This window comes from Stegodyphus dumicola, chromosome 1 (genome assembly GCF_044657685.1).
Source record: "Stegodyphus dumicola isolate Sdum_Otavi_A_Nest chromosome 1, ASM4465768v1".
Classification (NCBI taxonomy): Eukaryota; Metazoa; Arthropoda; class Arachnida; order Araneae; family Eresidae; genus Stegodyphus; species Stegodyphus dumicola.
Window position 1 is genome coordinate 167,288,296 of NC_140768.1, and position 24,279 is coordinate 167,312,574.

The following is a 24,279-nucleotide window of genomic DNA, read 5'->3' on the forward strand; positions in this document are numbered from 1 at the left end:
TCAATAAAACACACACAAAAAAAAAAAAAAAAAAAAAAAGATCACACTTCAAAACATTTTATGAAGAAGCCCTTAGTTAGTGACTCACAGAGTTTTATTAAATAGTCAGTTGCATAAAAAAAAAATTAAGTCTGCAGTAATTATTCACAGAGCAAAACCAAACTTAAAAATACAAATTTTATTACCACAAAAACAATACCATTTACCATCATTCTTAAACTTAGATATACATAACTGTTGACAAGCATAAATTATACTAATAAACTAAAATTAATACTAAATTAACTTTCTAAACTATAATAATAAAATTTAAGTAAGGCTTGCTCATGAGCCAGGAAATACAAAATACAAAAATTAAGCATTAAAATAATCATGTAGTCTTAGTATAAGTTATGTTTTTATCACCTAATACAACACTAATCTTACAGCCAATGAATTAGGGTGTAATTGCCAACTTAAAAATATTATAACTGCCATTCGTAACCTTAAAAGATGTTAATGAAAAACCTAATATTATTTTATAGCAATTCTGGAAGAATATAAATATTTATCATTTTTTACAGAACATCCATAATTACGGAGTAATAGATGTAAACATGAATGGAATCTGTAAAAATATGTGCCCCTTTATTGTTTCTGATTATCATAGTTTTAATGAAGATGATAAAAAGAAAAAAGTCCTTGTGAGTCCCATCGCTTGAAGAAGGCTCTTTTTTCTGGCCGGGAGGAAGGGGAAGAGACTCATATTCTGGGAAATTTGCAAAAATAAGCTGTGCACAATGCCATTAAAGTCACGCAAACGAAATTACGGTACTTTTCCATTTTGCCTGCGCAAGTGATAAAGTCGCCAGAAATTGTACAATCGATGCCAAACGGAATATCCTCCCTAATAACCTTTTTTACCTCATTTTCAAAACAAGTTATAGTCATTTCTTATCAGACTGATTGTTTCTTTCAATACTGGCAAACAATTACATACAATTTTTACCAGATAGTTCAATTTTATGCCATTCACGGTAATTAAGTCAATTAGGATGCAATGAATGCTCACCCGAAGGCGAAAATATAGAAAAGGCAAAGTCAAAGGTTAAATTCAGAAATTCCAATGAGAATGCACTAAGGGAGTAAAGCACTGAGGTTTACATAATTTCTGAGTAGGCTATTCGTACGAACTGAAATAATTCTTGCATTTAAATGTCTATTCCAAATTAAGATTTAACTTGAAATTAAATTAATGTAATTACTGAGAGAATTAGATTTTTGTAGCGTAGTTTACGTGAGATGAGATCACTTGGGGTCACGTGATATGAAATGGCGAAGCAGGATGTTGAACCATGAAAGCAAAGTAAATTCTTAAATTGATGTCTTTTTACAAATTAATTTATTTATTGTATTTTTACAAAATTTTAAACAATATATTAAAATTTTTATGACTTCAAAATAAAAATTTCTTAGAACTAACATTTGTTACATTTTTTAATGTATATACTGTGTGTTGTCGCCAATAAAGTCTGTTTGGCGAGATTTGCACCGGCAAAACGGAAAAGTACCGAAATTACATTACATTAAACAAATGAAAATAAAACAAGTATAGACAAGTTTAAACACTTATTTTCTCATGAAAGAAACTTCAGAAATCCCTACTGTTGGCTTATCTAAGACGAAAAATCCTTCCTCCTATTAAATAACCTCCTCAGCATAAATGTTTCCTTTTCTTGTCAAGAAGTCTTTAGAGGGAGTGTCATCCACCCATGCAAAGATCTATTATTAACCTCATCCTCACATGATAATATCAAGAAATTATAATCCAAGTTATGTACTGTCAGGTAAAGTAATTATTTATTTATTTATAGTTTTTTTATATTTAAAACTTAAAAAGGTATCACTTATTTTTAATATTTTTAATTGTTCATTTGATAGTAGTTATAGCTCTTATCTCATGATCATTGTTAGGAGATATGTGTAGCAAACCTAAAAATGTTTTACGAACAAATTCATGGTATGTATGATGATTCAGAATATAACTCATTCAAAATCTGATATCGATTTTCATTTAGGTTTCAACTGTGATTTTAAATTTGCAATAGTAAACAGAAGAATTACTTTTGTTTAGTTTAAGAAGTGTCAGAGAAGGAGATAAATTCAATAGAGAAGAGCAATTAGTACACATACATACTACACTCAACTGAGCCAAGAGACACTGAATTTCAAATTGTCAAAAAGTGATGTAAATAAGGAGCATTTAACTGATCACTTAATGGATTTTTATTTAGATGATATTTAAAATGTAACAATATTCATACAGTGAAATTTTAAGTATTTAGTCTATACTATTAAAATCTGTGTGCCTCTGTTTGTTTGTAACATCATCTTCTCAAGAACGGCTGGGTGCAGAGCTTAGCGGAAGGTACCGTTGGACTCGTCGCGTCCGTGGAAAGCCACATTGACCATCGACATCTTCGTCCGACTTTAATTAGCCGAGATATGAATTAAAAACTAATTTTCCCCTACGTTTCCATACGTTTTGTACTTTATTTCACGGGTTTTCCCTATTTTAGGGATTTGGCCGAGTGCCAAAATCTTTTTTCTAGAATATCTACGGAACGGGGCTGAGTTGGAATTCGAAGCGCATACCCCCGGATGCCAAAAAAATCAACGAATTCATCGATACCGGTCTCATCTTCATACGACAATAATCAGCAGAGTTATTAATTAAAAACTGCGAAAACGTTATTTCATTTTTCGGAGTGGCAACAGTCTCCGAATTAGCTGAGATAAAATTGCTTTTTCGAAAGCGATGGGGAGGGGGTGACAATTGCTTCCCCTCGAGATTTGTGTTGGTGAAAAGGTCACGTGTCAAATTCTTTTTTTTTTTTTTTCAAATAACATTGGAACGGCGCTGAGTTGGAATTCAAGGCAGGTATCCCCGGATTCCAAAAAAATTTTCGGAATCCATTGATACCATTCTCACTTTCGTAGGACTTTAATCAGCTGAGATATTAATTAAAACCTGTGAATACGCTAATTTTTGCGCTCATTTTTCCGAGTGGCAAGCATTTCTTGAATCGCCGAAAATAAAAATCAAGATTATATCCTGAAGTTGAATAAAGCACGCGATTGCATGTTACCTCACTGTATTTTGAAAATATTTTGTTAATGTAGGTATTTTAAATAAACAGCTGCTTTTTGCAATTTTTTCTAAAAATTTCAGGTTAGGATGATTGCCATGATATGTTATTGCCACGTTATTTCTTTTATTGATAGTGTGCAAAAGTTATTATATTTCATTAAATTTAAATGAGGACGTTCTTGAAGTTGTACAACTTTAGTCAGCTGATATATTAATTAAATAAACCTGAAAGCGCTATTTTATAAAATATGTTATTATTTTTTTTGAATAATAAATTTAATCTTTTCCAATAATATATTTTTTGTGGTTTTAGATACGTAGACTTAATTTACATATCCTTTTTGAATTTAAATGATATTGTAAATTAGTTGGCAGCAATAATAATTATTTTAATTTTTTTTACAATTAAAATTTATTTGAATATTAGCTTTATACGAATAGAGAATATTTGTTAAACTCAAATGTCACTCCTTGCAGCAATGGCACAAGAGAATTACTTAAATTTAATTTACGTATATTCTTGTGAAACAATTTTGTTGTAAATTTGTGCGGATTCTGTTGTAGCTTAAAAAAAGGAATTTAATAACGAATCCACTGTTGGAATAATAAACCCGAAACTGTTCAAGATTATATTTGGTACAACGGCCCATTATCGGCTGAGCGGTAAAGTCTCTGAACACTGGTAGTTCGGTCCAACTTTCGAATCCCATAGAATGGGCTGACTGCATGGGTGTTTTCGTGATTTTCCACATGTGTATCGTGTATGCAGTATCTTCTGAACGCATACGTGAATAAAGCAGGCGCAGCCCGCGCAGAACTGCTGAACACTGGTAGTTCGGTCCAACTTTCGAATAACGGCGAATGGGCTGGCTGCATGAGTACTTTCGAGATTTTACGCATGTGTATCGTGAATGCAGTATCTTCTGGATGCATATGTGATTAGAGCGGGGGCAGCCCACGCAAAACCGCTGAACACTGACAGTTCAGTCAAACTTTCGAATACACGTGAAAGGATTGTCCTGCATGAGTGTTTTCGCGACTTTATGCATGTGTATCGTGTATGCAGTATCTTCTGGATGCATACAGGAATAGAGCGGGCGAAGACCTCGCAAATCCGCTGAACACTGGTAGTTCGGTCCAACTTTCAAATCCCGGTGAACGAGCTGGCTCCATGCAAGTTTTCATGATTTTCCGCATGTGTAACGTGTTTGCAGTATCTTTTAGATGCATACGCGAATAAAGCGGGCGCAGCCTGGTAAAATCGCTGAACACTGGTACATCAGTCCAACTTTCGAATAAAGGCCAACGGCCAGGCTCTATGGGTGTTTTTGTGATTTTCCGCATGTGTATCGCGTATGCATAATTTAATAAAGCAGGCGGTGCCCGCGCAAAACCGCTGGACACTATTAGTTCATTCCAATTTCGAATCCCGAAAATTTGCGGGCTGGCTGCATGGGTGTTTTCATGATTTTACGCATGTGTATCATGTATGCAGTATATTCTGGATGCAAACTTTAATAAAGCGGGTGCAGACAGCGCGAAACCGCTGGACACTGGTAGTTCGTTCCAACTTTCGAATACTGGCAAAATTACATTAGGAACTCTTATACAAACGAACAATGAATAGTGGGCTTGCCCGCTAGTTTTTTTTTAAAGGTGCTTGCGTCAGGGTATAATCAAATGGAAAATAATATTGAAGAACCACTTCTTTGTAAAAATATAATCACTTTAAATGCTCATTTAAGAATTTTTACCCTCCTTTATAAGCATAACATATGAATGATATTCCATGATTCGAATTATTTACTTTTATTAATACCCCAAATTTCATTAGATCACAAGATTTTCTATCAACAAAGTACTTTAAAGTACTGAACTTTTAAGGAAGATAACAATACAGATTCCATAATACAGTCTTCTGAACACAATTTTATGTTTATAAAAATTTCTGAACACATTAAAAGCTAAGATTATTTTGCTTGGATATGTTGCTGCTATTCAACTCCAAGGTTTAGCATTAGCTAAATCGTAAACTTTGATTTCAGTAATTGATGAGACTTCTCATGTACCAAGGAAGAAATATTTAATTTCAGCATTCTGCTTAAACTATTTGTTGTTATTTATTATGCTATGTATAGCTGAATTATATAATAAATTGCTAATTTCTTTTTATTTATCAGGAGTTATTTTTCTTTTTATTTAGAAAGATACAACGAACTAACAGCCAACAATAATGTATATACTGCAGTAATATATTTGTATATATATACAAAATAAATACATCATGCTAATTAGAATAATGTCACATGTAAGACTTAATTAGAATATAGTTTATGCTGACTTATGCAGACAGAAGATTTACATAAATATTATTTTAGATTTCAGAACAGTATGTAATATCAAAGCTAAATTTAGTACAAAACACATAAAAACATGCTATAGAAATTCAGATCAGTTAAAATTAATGTGTTTTTTACCTGTAGAGGCACTGAGCAAATTCTGTTAAATTCTTCATGAACTGGCAAATTAGGTCTGCGTACTGGGCATTGTCGCATCCGAAAATAAAACTGGGTATTTCCCATACAACCTGAATTTGAATCTGGAAATGCCATATAACAAATACTTGTTTTCTGTAATGAATGAAAGACCTTCAGTACAAATATTGAACAGAAACATTAAATGTGATAGATTTTTAATCACATAGCATATAGAAAATTTTCACTCATTGCCTAAGTTTTTTAGATAATTGTAACCAGAATGAGCTTTCTACCAACAGAAAATAATTTTTGCCCAGTACATGGCAGAAGTTGATAACAACTGGTTTAACTGGCAGGAACTAATAAAAGTGTTTATTACTAATTTATTGAATTAATTTAAATAACCAAAAAAAGTTTAGATTTTAACTGATATATATATATAAAACTAATAATTCACAAAATAGCATAGACTTTCTAGATCTTCAAATCATTAACTACAAAAAAATTTTACTTTTTGACAAAACAAGAAACTTCAATTTCAATACTAACAAATTAATAAATTGGAACTCCAACATATCCAAAAAAGTAATTAACAATACTATAATTAATCAAATACAACGAATTAAAACTATATGCACAGATACAATAGATTTACAACGCAAAATTTTGATCCTTATCAAAATTCTCAAAAATAATCTAATTCCCATTCAATTTATCAACCATTGCCTTAAAAGAGCAGGCGTTAAATACTCACTCTAAATCATTTAACTGATAGGGATATGATAATTTGTTCCTAAACCTGAGAAGGCGGTATAAGTTGGATGACTGTCAGTTGGAAGATTTGTATATAGTGTAATTACTCAATTGTATATATTGTAAAAAGCTAATTGTCTTCAGACATATACTGTTACTAAAAAAATGGGCCTATTTCATGCCTTTAGTCTGTCTATCAGCTCTTGGACAGTGAAAATTCCTTTTTCCTTTCTTAAATTCTTAATCATTGCGACACGACAATTAGCCAGAAATTAATTAATTTCCATTCACTAGTATTTTCAAAAAAAAAAAAAAAAATCTTAACAGACAGTCTCTCTCAGATAAGAACTCCACAAAATACATCCCTCAAGAATTCCAAGTCCCACCCACTACCATAAATTACTTCACCCAAGTCTTACCGACTGATATTATTCAAAGCCCCTACTGCCGCTAAGAATTTTCGGACACCCTACACTTCTGAGTCAGACACGAAGAGAACACTTTGCCAACTCCCCCACTAGAAAGAATGTAAGTTACTTAATACCATTTCTGGCCTTTATATCTTTATGTACATTCACTGATCTTATTTATATTATTTTCTATATTATTTTTATATTGTCTTTGATTTGTTTTTACAAAGTTTGCATTATTTATCTTATTTTGTAATCTTCTATGTTTATTTCAACTTTACTTTGAATTCGATTTCATAATGACAATTTCCAATGTTTAATTTCTACAAATAATATAGTACTCAAATACATAAACATGAAAGTGTCGGGGACGGTTACTCGAGTTAAATAGGATTTCTCTACAGTAATTGATTTTTACTCCAAATTGAATTGACTAAAATGCTTCATAAGAATAAGTTCCTTGAGTATCAGCATTGGTTCATAATTCCTTCTATTCGCGGAAATATTTGGCCTGACTAGAATTGCCGGTTTGGCTTTAAATTATAACTCGAGTAAAGACGAAACACTTTCGTATTTACGTATTTTTATCAATTATTGTTCATTGAACGGGAGTTGGTTTGTTCCCCTTGAAAAGTCAACTAATTTCCGATCAATGACAATGATTACATGTTTTAATTTTTCCTTTTACAATTGAAATTTTATTCTTCATGATGATTTAACTCCAGTCCCCGTTAAAACATTATTAACATTTTACTTTCAATTTACTTCAAAACATCTTTCAAAATATAACTTACCAGTATGGATTCACACTTTTAAAATGATTCTACTTTAATTAAACTTAGGAGATAATATAATCAATTAATCAATACTGTTTAGGAAATAAATTATTATTAACTAACTTTGCAGCAATTGCGCAAGTAGTAATAACTTGTATTCACACTAAATGGATTTAAGATCATACAACATTTGATATGCTAAATAGCAGCTCTTACCTAATGTACCCACTTTATATATTATCTCAATTCTTTTTTAAGTTTTAAAGTTCTTATACAAAAACTTTACTGTATTGAAGGTTAGCAGCCTCCTTACTTTTATATCTTGCTAGTTTAACTCATATTGAAATCATTAAATGTCATTCCACTAGATGACAAACTTGAAAATTTAACACCATGCCTGCTACAGGTAAACCCAAAAAACAATTTCTATGAAAAACATTTAACTGTATTTACATGATTACATGCGGTACTTGACATATTAAATATATAGGACAGACTAAAAACAATCTTAACTTTCGAATCAATAACCATAGAGCTCAAATCAAAAAATTCAACGCACAAAAAAATAGCATTAAAATAAGTACACCATCACAACTTAATACAGCAGAATTAGAACACTTTAAACACCATGACTTCAACTCTATTCAACTTCAGATACTAGATATAATACCCAATCACAAAACATGAATTTTTCAGGAATCTCTCTATATACTAAAACAACGTTCACTTTATCCATATGGACTTAACACTTATATACATAATCATAGAGATACTTCTAAGAAGTCTATTTTCAGCCAATTTAAGCTCTACAGCAACAAAACGCAGAGAGGAAAAAGAGGAAGCAAAATAAAAAATAATGCGAGATTTTTATCCACTTTGGATACACTTGCATTGAAAAAACAATTGAAATGTTTTTTTGACTCAGACTACTTTCCCAAGAAACTTCTCAACTGGTTACACTCCTGTACTAATAAATTCCTTATCAAACTAAAAAAATTCATTCAAGAAAGCTACGACGACATACAAATCATTAAAGACTGATTCTTGATTTTAGTCTTTTCAGACTCTCTAATAGTCTCACTCAACGCAAAATTTATTTTAAAGTCAATTTTCTGCATCCGCAGTTTGACAATATTCATTTCTCAAGAATCATCAGAGATTGTAAAGATTACTTCCCCGCAGTTGACACAATACCAATGATTGCATTTAAATATCAAAGGACCTTAAGCAACTTGCTCACTAACCACCATGAAATAGATGAAACTGCAGAATGACATTGTAAGACACCAATTTACAGCAATTATGTAGATTCTCATCACCAGCACATAATTACTGGCAACCTGAATATCATACAAAACCATCAACTAAAAACACTAATGAGTTATAGTACAAAATTTAGACCAGTCAGAAACATGACTACAAATTACTGTTACAAGACTTTCGAAAACAACATCAACGAATTTATAGTTAAAGCAAGCTATCAACTGAATTTACCCATAGATACCTTCTTAAAATGGAAAGCTAAAATTCTTCAACGCATACCACCAAAATCAGTCACCTCAAATTTAAAAGTACACTGAATTGGTCGCAACTTACATCAGATATTAATAAATTCAAACAGCTTTTTACTATTACAAAAATAGATAAAGCAACTAATAACTTTAGCATTATACGAAAACAATTCTACGCTGAAATTATTCATAAAGAACTTCTCAACGCAACTACTTATCAATTAGCCAACCTTACAGAAACATCTATAATAAACAGGATTAAAACTTTTCATAAGAAACTCAATATTACTTTCAATGCAAACTACAACAGATTTACTAATCTTTATGCAATTCCCAAATTCCATAAAACACCATTAAAATTTAGATTTATAGCTAATAGAACTAATAATTACAAGAAAAATGTAGACTATTATTTTTCAATTCAACTTAATAAAATCTGTAAATTTATTTTCAATGATTGTAACACTAATCATAACTATTTCTGGATCATTCATAATAACACTCCTGTCATTAATACCATTCAAACCATTAACATCCAAAACATTAACTGCTATGATTTTGAAAACTTATATACCTCACTTCCTCTAGAAGAAATCTATACCAGTCTACTTGATCTACCTAAACTTTTCCCTAATATACTCAATATCATGACTCTTGACAAATGGAAAACCTACCTAAAATGCACACTTTTTCATAACTACATCAAGTTTCAAAATCAACTTTTTAAACAAGTCAGAGGATTGCCAATGGGCTTACATTCCAGCACCTCGATCTGTAATATCTTTTTATTTGTCAAAGAATTTAACTTCCAAAAAAATCTACAACCACAAGAGTTAAATTACTACAAACACACCTACAGGTATATTGATGACCTTATTACAATTAATAATTTTGGTAAAATTGAACACTCCGAGATTTATCCGAATTGTCTTACACTTAATAAAACTAATAATTCACAAAATAGCATAGACTTTCTAGATCTTCAAATCATTAACTACAAAAAAATTTTACTTTTTGACAAAACAAGAAACTTCAATTTCAATACTAACAAATTAATAAATTGGAACTCCAACATATCCAAAAAAGTAATTAACAATACTATAATTAATCAAATACAACGAATTAAAACTATATGCACAGATACAATAGATTTACAATGCGAAATTTTGATCCTTATCAAAATTCTCAAAAATAATCTAATTCCCATTCAATTTATCAACCATTGCCTTAAAAGAGCAGGCGTTAAATACTCACTCTAAATCATTTAACTGATACGGATATGATAATTTGTTCCTAAACCTGAGAAGGCGGTATAAGTTGGATGACTGTCAGTTGGAAGATTTGTATATAGTGTAATTACTCAATTGTATATATTGTAAAAAGCTAATTGTCTTCAGACATATACTGTTACTAAAAAAATGGGCCTATTTCATGCCTTTAGTCTGTCTATCAGCTCTTGGACAGTGAAAATTCCTTTTTCCTTTCTTAAATTCTTAATCACTGCGACACGACAATTAGCCAGAAATTAATTAATTTCCATTCACTAGTATTTTCAAAAAAAAAAAAAAAAATCTTAACAGACAGTCTCTCTCAGATAAGAACTCCACAAAATACATCCCTCAAGAATTCCAAGTCCCACCCACTACCATAAATTACTTCACCCAAGTCTTACCGACTGATATTATTCAAAGCCCCTACTGCCGCTAAGAATTTTCGGACACCCTACACTTCTGAGTCAGACACGAAGAGAACACTTTGCCAACTCCCCCACTAGAAAGAATGTAAGTTACTTAATACCATTTCTGGCCTTTATATCTTTATGTACATTCACTGATCTTATTTATATTATTTTCTATATTATTTTTATATTGTCTTTGATTTGTTTTTACAAAGTTTGCATTATTTATCTTATTTTGTAATCTTCTATGTTTATTTCAACTTTACTTTGAATTCGATTTCATAATGACAATTTCCAATGTTTAATTTCTACAAATAATATAGTACTCAAATACATAAACATGAAAGTGTCGGGGACGGTTACTCGAGTTAAATAGGATTTCTCTACAGTAATTGATTTTTACTCCAAATTGAATTGACTAAAATGCTTCATAAGAATAAGTTCCTTGAGTATCAGCATTGGTTCATAATTCCTTCTATTCGCGGAAATATTTGGCCTGACTAGAATTGCCGGTTTGGCTTTAAATTATAACTCGAGTAAAGACGAAACACTTTCGTATTTACGTATTTTTATCAATTATTGTTCATTGAACGGGAGTTGGTTTGTTCCCCTTGAAAAGTCAACTAATTTCCGATCAATGACAATGATTACATGTTTTAATTTTTCCTTTTACAATTGAAATTTTATTCTTCATGATGATTTAACTCCAGTCCCCGTTAAAACATTATTAACATTTTACTTTCAATTTACTTCAAAACATCTTTCAAAATATAACTTACCAGTATGGATTCACACTTTTAAAATGATTCTACTTTAATTAAACTTAGGAGATAATATAATCAATTAATCAATACTGTTTAGGAAATAAATTATTATTAACTTAACTTTGCAGCAATTGCACAAGTAGTAATAACTTGTATTCACACTAAATGGATTTAAGATCATACAACATTATATATATATTTATTTAAACTAAAACAAATTTAAATTCTTAACAAATACTTATAAAAGTAAAAAAATTTAAATTCTAAAAAAAGGAAAAAAGCCAAAATAATTTAAAATAATTTTATATATATTAACAAAAAATAATTGATTACTGCTTCAATCAGCATGTAATTCTAATGATGGAAAAAACAGTAAGTGTATACACTTTATTCATTTATATTATGTTATTATGTGCTCCTATACTCCTACAAAATTATAAACTTAAAATTAATGTTTAAGAATAAAAAATAGAGTATAACCTGTTCCCAAGCCATCAGATAGCTCTCACCTGCACATAACTTGATGATTAAACTAAAAAAGAGAAGAAATACTTCTGCTTGGCCTTGCCCAAGGGCACCAACTAAATAGGCCAAATTTGGAAATTTTTATATACAAGAAAAGTTCAGAAGAATGTTATAGCAGAATGTGCTAGTTCCAAAAATACTACAGCTAAATTCTACAGAGCACAATATATATATGTAAGATAAAATTATATAAATCAGAATTATAATATAATTATAAACATTAATTCTTCCTCTCTATTCAAAAATCGTAATAACTTCTCTGCATTGCATCATTTCGAGATCACTCTATGGCCCACGCAACTCTGATGACGTAATTCTAAACCAAAACTTTTCTCTTCGCCATGCTTCCATCTTTCATAACTACGTACTTCAGCGTTTGCTCTCTACTGTGCTAAGATGTAATTTCGCTGGCTTGCTTTCTATCTCAACAATATCAAAAATGTAAAATCTTCTGTGGAAAGGCACGACTAGACTGCCAAGTGATTGTGGCCACAAATATCAGTTGCAAATAAAAATGGAATTAAAACTGCCTCGACTGCCAAGTTCTTTAGATATTACCATGTTAGCATTACTAGCATACTACACAATGAAAATCTTCTTCAATATGGGTCTAATCACGCATCTACAGTGTTCTGTCTTTTCCTTTGCTTTTATTATGACATATATATATACACATAATGATGGCATCAGTAATGCAAATTAGTAGATGGCAATAATAAATTAGTAGATGGATATTATATAAGTAAACTCCTGCCAAATGCTAGCAAAATCGTATTCTGCAAACTAAACTTTCTATGAAAAAAAATATATTAGGTATAGTTCCAATTAATAAAGTTTGTATATGTACAATTTAAAAGATGTATGAATACATATGAAAGCAAATATACATATAATTTATTGTTATAATAAAAAGGGGAAAATAAAACAAATGTTAACTGAAAGGACTTTTATTGTTGCTTAATGTGCAAGTACAGGATATATAAAAGATGGTGGTTTTCACTTGGGACAATGACTAACAATTACACTTTCAAGCATATTAAAGCTCTAATACTTCACTGAATCTTCTCTTCATTCTCCTATATTGTTTTTATGCTAGATTAAGTCACAGCTATTAGTTCTTTTGCAAGTGATGAAACACATGTACCATTTTTTAACTTCACTAAATTTTTAATTTTCTGTGATGATGCCAGAACACTGCATCTTTTTCTTACTTTATCATCTTTTGATCATCTTACATGTCATACTTAATTTCTGAAATTAAAAGAAGTACAAATTCAAAAGACGAAGAGGCTAAGCATTGATAAATATGTGATTATATCACTGTGAACATGAATGAAATAATGCAACACGGTTTGGATTATTCAGTTCACAGCCAGCACCAATCAGAGTTCCAGATGCATGTGGGGGGAAGGTACATTCTATGCCAAGGGTGGGAAACTTTTTACCCTGACAGGCCACATTACCCTTCAATAACAAAACATAAGGCCTCATAAGTCGATAAAATATTGAGGGTTATTGTTCTGAAATTATTAATGAATTATTTTTAATTAGATTTATGGTATCATAAATAATACAAAAAATAATAATATTTATATATGCGAATTTCACCTAAGGACATGAAAATATGAGGTAACTGTTTTAGTTTACATTTATAAAATACAAAATGTAATTTAATGCAACTTTTGCATTTGTTTCTTGAAAGCAGACAGTATTTTATTCGAGCTTCATCACACTTAATTTGAACTAGTCTTCTAAATGAACATCGGTTATCTGTGATGTTAATTAATTTTTAATTTGCAATATATATGAAAATGTTAATTTACAACAGTAAGTACTTCCAAAGCAGAAAAGAAAATGGCAACAACGTTCATACAATTTTGGCTATTCAACTGCACTTTTCATTTCATTGAGATTCTTTCTGATATTAAAAAGAGACGTAATTAATTTAGTTAATTAATTAACTAAATTAGTTAGACATAACTAATTTAGTTAGGAGAAGGTAACATTATGTTACCTTCTCCTAACTAAATTAGTTCTGTTTGTAGTTCCATGGATGCTTTCGAGACACTGATCAGGTGTGGTTTAAAAGCTAGTTGCATTATAAGAGGTCTTCAAAAATTGAAAAATCTATCTATGAGTATTCTTCAATTACGGAATCTAAAATAGCTACATAGTTATTGAAGTTTTTGTATATGAATCTAAGAAAATCTTGGTCTTCTTTGGCCACAGATATCTATACAAAGGTCTTTTTTGTACCTGAAATTACACCAATTTCTTTTTGACAAACTCTTACAAATAATGAAGGAATTTTCTCTATACGATTTGGTCCTGTTTCTAGACAGTCATTCAGCAAAGGAGAGTTCTTACCTTTACACGAAAAATCAAATATAGGGCATATTTTTGTAGTAGAATTTCTTTTAACCCTTTCAAGACTAAAAATGAAATCTCCCTTGGGACGTACTGTCCTGTTAGTCTCAAAAGGGTTAAAAATAATTCTACAGCATCAAGTGCTGCTACATGTGATAACATCATTATACTTGCGCTAGTGGAAATTCTCTCTTTAAGTTTCAAAATTGCGATGCAGTATTGCATGCTTATAAAATGTTTTCAATGCAAATTGCAAATAATGGGTAAGGATGCCCAAAAATGCAGCCTTTACACTGCAGGTATCCCTCTCCCTATTCTATGCCAATGTAGCTGACATTCTGCAATATACCACATATTACAGAAATTCTAATGTTGCACAAATGAAATGGGAACGATAAGGATAATGTGTATTTGAAAAAATGCATTCCACAAATATGTGCCAGCAAACTGTACCTAATCATTTATTAAGCTCTGAAACTTATTTCAGGAAATTCGTGGAACAAGTCTTTACCTGATGAATGAAGATAAGATGCAATATCTAGTGCAGTCTGTGGAGCCAAAATCAAAAGCGGAGCATCTCATTCAGAGTTTCTGAAATTTTTCAGATTTTAAATTACGTCCAAAGGGTCGTTTTTTTAACGTTTTGAGTGTTACCTTTATTTATTAAATATCATGTTCTTTGCACTTAAACCATAAAATTCAGTTCAAGAGCAATATCGCAAAATAATGTTAAATTAAGCATACCTTTAGAATTTCCGATATACACAGTCTCGCGAGCTGGAGATAAAAGTATTTTTTTTCTATATAACGTTGCCATTTCTCGCTTTTAAAGCATTGAATTTGTAAATCAAAAATTCGTTAAAGTTTTACATAATATAAAATCTATAATAAAACAAATTCCAAATTTGGGATTTCAGATGCCCATATTCGCAGTAGGATTTCGTCATTCAAAATTCGATGGCTCTATGTACCATTGTTTTATCACAATGTGAGAAATAGACAATCATTTATGCAGATTTTTCATTATTTAATTTCTACAAATATAATGCAGGACTCTAACATTTTGTGGCAACAGTTTGAAAAGTGAACCGACGTTTATAGGAGTCCGAAGCAAAATCGCAAAACGAAAACAATAGTCCTTCAGGGACAAAGCCCCTTTGGACTAAAAATTGGGAAGACATAAATTGTTCACCTAGATTTTATTAATCATGCTTATAAAGAATGCTGTGACTAGATGAACCAAGATTGATTTGGCAGCTTTATATGATAAACTAAAAGGTAAACTAAGAACTTTGGAGAGCTAAAGAAGAATGCAAGGAAAGTTTGAGGATTTTCTAATTCCACTAGTGGTAAGCTTCCTCTCAGAAGTACTTCTGCTTACGCAGGATAGAAAGAGAAATTATGAGCCAAGTGATCCAAACAGCTCCCATACTTTAGATCAACTAATGAACTTTCTTCTTCAAGAAGTTTAAGGCAAAGAAATGGTGTTATTAGCAAAAACCGGATTTGCTTCTAACCTTAAATTTAAAAAGAAGTGAAAAAACAGAGGAAACAGAACTTATGATGGCCTCTGCACTGGTCAGCCTTGACAATATAGGTAAGTCACTTAATTGTATTTTTTGTGATAAATTCCAGCTCAGTAAGACATTTTAAAGCTAGAAAGATGACTTTAATTGGTAAAAAATGGTTATCATTAAAGAAAGGTACATGTTTTTTATGTCTTAAATAAGCAAGTCATTTAAGCAAATTTGTACTGTTAAAAATCAATTGATAGGATATCAATGTAATGATTCTCATTCTGATTTTATGTGTCTACACAAGGGAAAAAGAAGTATGTAAAACATGGAATTCCCTCTCTAACTGCCACAGAAATCAAACATTTTACTTGTAAATGTTTTGTGTAGTCATTTGGGCTCAATGACAAGACAGAAAAATCTGCAATTGATGTGATTCTGCGAGCCAAAGTAGTAACACAAACAAAAGAATTTTGATATTACTGGCAGTTCCTCCGCTTAGAAATGAAACTGAAATATACATGTTATTTGGAGGTGGGTATGAAACAAACCCAAAGGAACATAAAGTATTTCCTGCTGAAGTTGATGATATAAAAAAGTCGTATACCTGCAGTTTTGAAGTTCTTTCAGAGAAATCGATATGTGAATTTATTACAAAAATTACTGATTGTAAAATTTTAAAACATCTGAAACAAAACAAAATATATTTAACAAAAATGACTTAATTAATCATTTAACTTAAATGACTGATCATGTGAAGAAAGTGAGAATGACCTTTTGATTGGGACTAATGTTTTGGAAAAATTGCTCACTGAGAACTTAGTTGAACTAGATTCAGGTCTAACAGCCCTGAAAACTAAATTTAGGTGGACGGTAATTTGAAACCAGAACTCATATACAAATATTAGCATTTTAACTACTTTGTCTATGCATGTTAAGAATATTCCTCTAAGTGCACTGTGCAAACTTGAAATTTTAGGAATAGCTGGTTCATCTCAAATTGCTAATGAGAAAGACAGTTTAATTGATTTTTAAGACAAAATGAAAATTCTTTCTGATGGGAGATACAAAATTCAAACTGCCATGGAAATGTGATTCTATGCATTCTGATAATAAAGAACTACTCTGGAAGAGTCATGAAAAATGTATTAAAATAAGTTCAAAGGGGTAAACTTCTACATGATTATCAAAAGGTACTCGAGAAATGAGAAAAAATGAGTATCATTGAATGTGTACCAGAAATTGAATTGAGTAATGAACTATCTGCCTCATTAGCCAGTGATTAACCCCTTCGTGCCGACTGTCACGTATACGTGCCAGCAACGAACACACTTACCTACCGGCCGACACGCAGGCATGCCAGAGGATTGTTTCGTTCTCTACCAACTGTCACGTATTTGTGCCAGTACTTTGGAACGTTTTTCAAACTATAATTTCTGCCACAAGATGGCACTGTATGTCCATATGGTTTCAGATACATGTAAATTAGACCTTCTACTCGAAATGAGAGAAGCATGACTCACATACACGTGTTTTTGATTATATAAACAAACGGGAAAATAAATGTTTCCGAATGGCGTGATTTATGATGTCTCTTTAAATCGCACTTTATTCGCACGTGGTAGTTGTTTACTGTAAGTAGAGAAGTTTTATTTGCTCTAAAGCGTTGGGTATTTCGGTTTGCAGTTCAGTTTTTAGAAAATAATTAGATCTTGTTAGACGTGAATTCTTTGTTTTTACCGTTGCAATGTCGAAGCGTCGAAAATGTTTAACAGAGCATGAAATAGCAGAAATGATGCAAAATATTTCAGATATTGATTCTGAAAGGTTAACTGAAAGACATTTTCCAAAACTTTGTTCAGAAGAGACTGATAAGAAAATGAGACGACGATGCTTCGTTTGTTCACATTCCCGGAAAAATCCTCCAAAACGGCAAATGAGTTATTACGAGTGCAAGGAATGTAATGTAGGACTGTGTGTAGATCCCTGTTTTCAAATTTTTCATACGAGAAGAGAATTTTAAGTAATATATTTAGTTTTCAGATGTATAATGTTAAAATTCATAAAATGGTGAGTAATTAAAATAAAATGTGTAAAATATGCATTTAAACAAGAAATAAGGTAATTAAAGTATATATATAAAAATATTTATAAAGCATAAGCCGTTTAAATACTCTATAGAGCATTATTAAACAATGCGTTGATACTTTGGAAATTTCATGGATTTAGGCTTAGTAGCAAAAAAGCCCCCGGCCCTGGAGAGACGCTTGTGTAAGACACTGCCAGCCTAAGCGATAAGCGCGCATTTTCGCTACCCGGCTCGAAGGAGTTAAATTAGATAGTAAAACTTCAAAAATTCGCCCAGTTTTTGATGCTCCTAGCTCTCTTTAAAAAGTTGCTTTAAATCTTTCAAAACAATTATTTATTTAAAAGAGTTATGCCCAATAGTCTTGATCATTTTGGAATGTATGGAACTAGGATAAGTTTTGACATTGCAAAAGTATTTTGATGATAATTCTTACACCCTAAAATAGAGATTTTCCATCCTCCCATATAATGAAGATCAAGAGATTTATAGACATTGTTGAGTTGTATTTGGAGTTTGTTCTAGCCCTTATTTGTTGAATTATTTGCATATATAATGCATCTTTTAGAGAACTGCCATCCACCATATGATGAAACTACTTAAAAATTGAAAAATTCATTCTATATGGACAATTGTGGAGTTTTTAATATTAGTGAAAAAGTTAACTTTACACGATAAACAAAGTTAATCTCGTCTAGAGGCTGTTTTAATTCGAGTGGCTTTGAAAGCAAAGCTGCTTGTAAAAATGTTGACAAGTACTTTGGAGAAACTTTCGTTTTAGAAAAAAGGTGGGGAGAGAAAGCGACACTTTAAGATGTCCTAAAATTTAGAGCCACTGGCATGTGAAATGAAAATAACAAAGAAATTAATTTTGTCAATAGCATAAAAGATTTTTTATCCTTTTGGCTTGTTAACTTCAACTTTTTGTTCCTTTTGGCTTGTTCAAAAGTACAGCTGCAAGATTTGTGGAAGTAAAAAATAACTTAAGATTATGAATTACCACCAGATATTCTGAATAAATTCTCAAAATGGTATAAAAATGTACATGAACTAAAAAATTTAATTTTGCTTCATTATATGGCAATTAATTCTTTTTCTATATTGCATATTTTTGTTGATGTTATGTTGCATGTCTTAGCTCGATCAATAGTTAATTCTGACATGAAGTCAGCTCTTGTTAAAACAAAGTCCAGGGTAGCTTCTTTCCCACCCTTAAGAATGATATGGTTGGAGTTGATGAAAAGGCACTAGGTCTTGTGTATTCTAGTATCAAAGTGTTTGGTCTACCAAATTTTATCAAAGCGTTTGGTCTACCAAATTTTATCAAAGCGTTTGGTCTACCAAATTTTAATACTTTGGTCTGATTCTGCTACAGACATCTGGTGTATAAAACAGCTGGAAAACTGGTCAGATTTTGTAACCAACCAAGCTAAAGAAATTCATCAGTTGACAAACCCTAAAGCATGGGAACATGTTCCAAAATATTGCTGATTGGCTGAACAAATATTATTGAACGTGGTAGTTCTGCTTCGGGCATGATTGCTTCCATGCAGAAGCAATCATTTTTTGATACAGTTAAAGGAAAATCCTGAATGTTGGCCAGTTGGTGAAACCGATAGTCAGTCTACAGAAGTAAGACGTAGAAAGAAAAAAAGGCTAGAATGGTGACTACGGATCTGGTGAAAGATTGAAACATACCAGAGATCAATTAATTAGAGTATTTGCTTGGATTTTTAGACTTCTAAATAACTGTGTCGGTAAACTCCTATCAAGTGTAAAAACCCTGAACATTCTTTTTCTGGCATTGAAAGCTCTGAAAGTTTTTAATTCATTTAGTTCAAAGTTGTTATTTATCTACCTGATACAAAATCTTTGAGTTTTGTCACGTTTAAAAATAAGGATAATATTTTAAGAACTAAGATAATTCATCAAGACAATGAGAAATCCTTCCTGTATATAATATTTGTTTAATATAATATAATGTTTTTGTCAGATAAATATAACTTTACTAGGTTTTTGATGATATTTGTACACATGAAGAACTGTCACCCTGGAATTCAAATAACATGATCTTATTACGAGAAAGATTTTGAATAATTAAAGCTTTGAAAACAATTGAGAATATTTTACAAAATTGCATTAAAAGTAAGCATTTTAAAGTTAAATCTGGATCAAGTGACATATATGTCAAGTTACAAAACATCTTGTATTAAATAGATGCACACCCATGAATTAAAATTTGGCTTTTCGTTCTCGACACCCTAAGAGGAAACAAGTGACTGGATAATGCAAAGAATCAACTAGTGAATGGCTAATGCTGAATGGTTAAAACACATAATGCTAGATAAAGAACTGAGTTCTAAAAACAAAAGGAAAGTTTGCAAAATAGTTATAATGATTTAAAATGGTTGGAATAACATCCATCCACAGTTACTAACGTTATTCATACTGATACAGAATCAACATATTTTCCATAGTTCTATGCATACAAGATAAAAAATTTAAGAAAAAACTGCAAATAACTGTGTACGAATATCAAAAGCAATAACAACAAAAGTAGAAAACAAATACAGGTGTAAAGTGAAAGTTCATAATAATGAGCAAAAAGTACAGTGGATGGACAAAAATATGGAAACACCTTGTGAAATGCATGTTTGAAAAGAAAGATTGATTTTAATGAAATATGTAGGTGGCGCTGGCGTTTTGGACTACTGACGCCACCTATACAACTTCGTAAATGTGCTAAACAGTTCAGTTGTTGTCGGAGTACTGTTATGTGAGGTTGTCATTGCATTATGTCAGAGTTAACAGACTTCGAACGTGGGCAAATTGTTGGAGCACGTATGGTAGGTGCTTCCGTAAGCAAGGTAGCCGAGGTGTTTAGTGTTTCAAGAGGTACTGTATCGAAGATTTATTCCGCATATTTGAAAAGCGGAAAAACATGATCTGCTAAATCACAGCATGGATGAAAGTGTGTCCTGAATGATCGTGACAGACGATCATTAAGGGCAATTGTGACGAAAAATAAGAAGACCACAGCTGCAAAAGTTACTGCTGAAATGAATGTTGTGTTACCGAACCCTGTGAGTACCAAAACAATTAGAAGGGAGCTTCATAAACAGGGAATTGCTGGCCGTGCTGCAATTGAGAAGCCACTCCTCAGTGATGCTCATGCCCGTAACAGGAAAAGGTGATGTTTAAGTCATAAAGCCTGGACTATAGAACAGTGGAAGCGAGTAATATGGTCTGACGAGTCTTCTTTCACATTGTTTCCCACTTCTGGCCGAGTTTACGTCTGGAGAACGCCATCTCAAGCCTATAATACAGACTGCTTGTTGCCAAGAGTGAAACATGGCGGGGGTTCTGTTATGGTTTGGGCAGCCATATCGTGGTTCTCTGCTAGCCCCATGATAACTGTGTCAGGGCACATGACTGCCAAGACTTATGTGAACATTTTGGCCGATCAAGTTCATCCCATGGTACAAACTTTGTTCCCCGATGGTGATGGTGTCTTCCAAGACGACAAAGCCCCAGTTCACACAGCTCACATTGTCCAGGACTGGTTTTCTGAGCATGAGGATGAGTTGTTCCATCTCCCCTGGCCATCACAGTCACCAGACCTGAATATTATCAAACCTTTGTGGTCTACATTGGAACGGAAAGTGCGTTCTCGTTATCCACCGCCAACATCGTTATCTGAACTTGTCACCGTTTTGCAGGAAGAATGGTATAATATTCCTTTGGCAAACATACAGGAACTGTATTTATCCATTCCGAGAAGACTGCAAGCTGTTTTGGATGCCAACGGGTTTCCTACACCATATTAAGCAAAGAAACATGTTTTTTTAAAGGTGTTTCCATATTTTTATCCAACCCCTGTACAATAACTGAGATAGAAGGTTCATGAAGAGCAATCTTACAACTTTGAGCAGTCTACTTATTATCCTAGTCTTTCAAATAATCTTCACACATAAAAGTGTCTCTAAAAGATGCTGTGAAACTGTAAATACCTGGTAGAATAAGAAAGAACAATATGACACATTGCTTAAAATCTTCATAAGAAAGTACCTATATTACTTACAAAAACTTGAAAATCCTGAAGATGAGCTTTACAACAAAGAAGAAATTGGATAAATGTCACCATCAAAAAAAAAAAATAATAATAATAATAATAATAATAATAATTGCTGTAGCTGTTAAACCTTTTATTGTTACATTGGACATAATCTGAAAACTGACTGTTCTATTATGTTAGTGATATTTAGTTGATACTAACAGTTGTTGATAATCTTATAGAAATTGCTAAAAAACAAATTAGTTTCAACCAGGTATAACTTAATATTTAAATTATTTTACAAAAATTTAAATTATTTTACACTTATGAAGCGTGTCTATACTATATTACAGAGAATGGAGCAATCAAGTAGATTTCTAAGATGTCATCTACGATTTTGCAAGCAAACAAAAAAGAAGCAAGATAATACCATGATTTTTTTTTAATGTAAAAGTTAAATTTTTTCTTCAAAAATAACCACGGATTTTTAAATTTATTTCCCTACAAGTTATTTTGATATATTTTTACTCATTGTACATCTAGAGGAATGGCAAATTCAGCAACTTGTACCTCACACGGCAAAATCAAAGACCATTTCTTAACTGCAAAAGCTTTATCTACGCCATCGAATTTTCATTTTCGGAAATTGGATGTTGGGGTCGATGCAAAGGGTCAATGAGCATTTTACTTGAAACTAAAACAAAATGTGAATATTGCCAAATTATCTTTAAATGCGCCAAAGTGGCAAACTGAGAAGTAAATCTTTAAGACACCCCTACAAAAAATGGGTCAGGGCTTGTTTCTACGGCAAGAGACAGCTGCAGACAAACTGGCGAAAGCTGTTCTTACCGTAGACAGACGGTATACAAGTGTTAATTTATAGTGTCATAGGGTAGTCTCATATAATGATCACTTTCAGAGGTGATCCCCACCACTTTATATTTTAAAAATATATGATCAAATAAATAAATAATCAATAAATCAAAAGTAGTGGGCTACCTTGACACAAATGAGAGTTATAAATATCTCTTTTTTCATTCCTTCATGACTTAAAATTGGTCTTCCAATCAAAACAACCATATTCGAATTCTGTGGAAAAGAATTTTGGGCTAATCTTTGGAATATGGTATCAGGTAGTTTGGCGACATTTTGGTAAGGCGATAAAGGTTACAAGCTAGGACTTTAGCAATAATCTGATAAGTACACAGTTCCAGTCACAGATTATTTTGTGGTGACTTTTATAATAGATAATTTAGAGGGAAATGAAAATTAATGTAATTTCTTGCATATTTTATTTATTTTATACTTGCAAATGTTCATCCTTGGAAAGGGTATATGCAAGCTGAAGATATAAAAGCCCTGCATAATATACATACTTTTTAGCGATCAGGTAATTTCATACATGCCTTTTTTACTGACTTCAAAGATTCACAAAATTTTCCTGCATTTTTGTGCAAATTTTTGTGCATGTTTGTTCCACTACTTTCCGGAAACTTCCGATCGTGATTTTAGCTAATAAGCACTTAGAAACAATTTCGCACCTAATCTTCGTCATGATTAAGCACTTTCTAAGTTCTAGCATAAGCGTAATTCGGCTAGCAGATTGTTGGAAAAAATGTTGGGTAAAAATAAAAACATGCCTTTACTTTGTGAAAACAAAATGGCGTCCAAAAAAAAAAAATAGCAGGTTGCTGTAGCAGGGTTGTTCGCAAAATTTTCACCAAAAAATTGCCGAGTTACCATAATCCGAAGATTCACCGAATTTTGGTTTAATCTTAGTATTTATGTACTTAATATGTTGGCAACAATTTTCAAAACATGCCGAGGTCAGACCGTATACTAAGATTTTACCAAACTTCTTTCTACAGAACAGTTTTTCTGAAACAGAAGGTATAATAGAGCATTTTTCAACATATTGTTTAATAAAATAAAATTTAATAGTGACCATGTAAATCCATAATGAGTAAGGTTATCTAACTACTTAATTAAATTATTTATAACTAACTGTTCACTCTTAAAAGTTATTTCTGCATATTAAAGCGAGTTATTGTCTCTCATTAATCCTTACCGTGGTCACAAGATAAAAACACAAAAATATAAAAATTCTTGTAAAACTATTTTTTTTGCATCAAGTAAACAAAACAACTTATCATCTCTGGTGCTTTAGTGGTTTATTGGAACCTTAAAGTATATTAACTGGATTACAACCCCTGGAACTCTATGCAAAGCGACAC

The 24,279-nt window shown here is 31.7% G+C and overlaps 1 protein-coding gene across 2 annotated transcripts in view; it reads right to left on the reverse strand.

Moving 5' to 3' along the window:
* LOC118201109 (protein DENND6B) overlaps nucleotides 1-24,279 on the reverse strand; it is a 180,323-nt gene that overhangs the window by 149,456 nt on the left and 6,588 nt on the right. The window contains exons 2-3 of one of the 2 annotated variants that reach the window (XM_085822997.1): nucleotides 21,912-22,001; nucleotides 5,608-5,760 (exon numbers count right to left, since the gene is read on the reverse strand). In XM_085822997.1, coding sequence (XP_085679123.1) covers nucleotides 5,608-5,742 — 135 coding nt within the window. In that variant the 5' untranslated portion in view covers nucleotides 5,743-5,760; nucleotides 21,912-22,001. The remainder of the gene's footprint in view (nucleotides 1-5,607; nucleotides 5,761-21,911; nucleotides 22,002-24,279) is intronic. The other variant, XM_085822994.1, reaches the window with a different exon arrangement.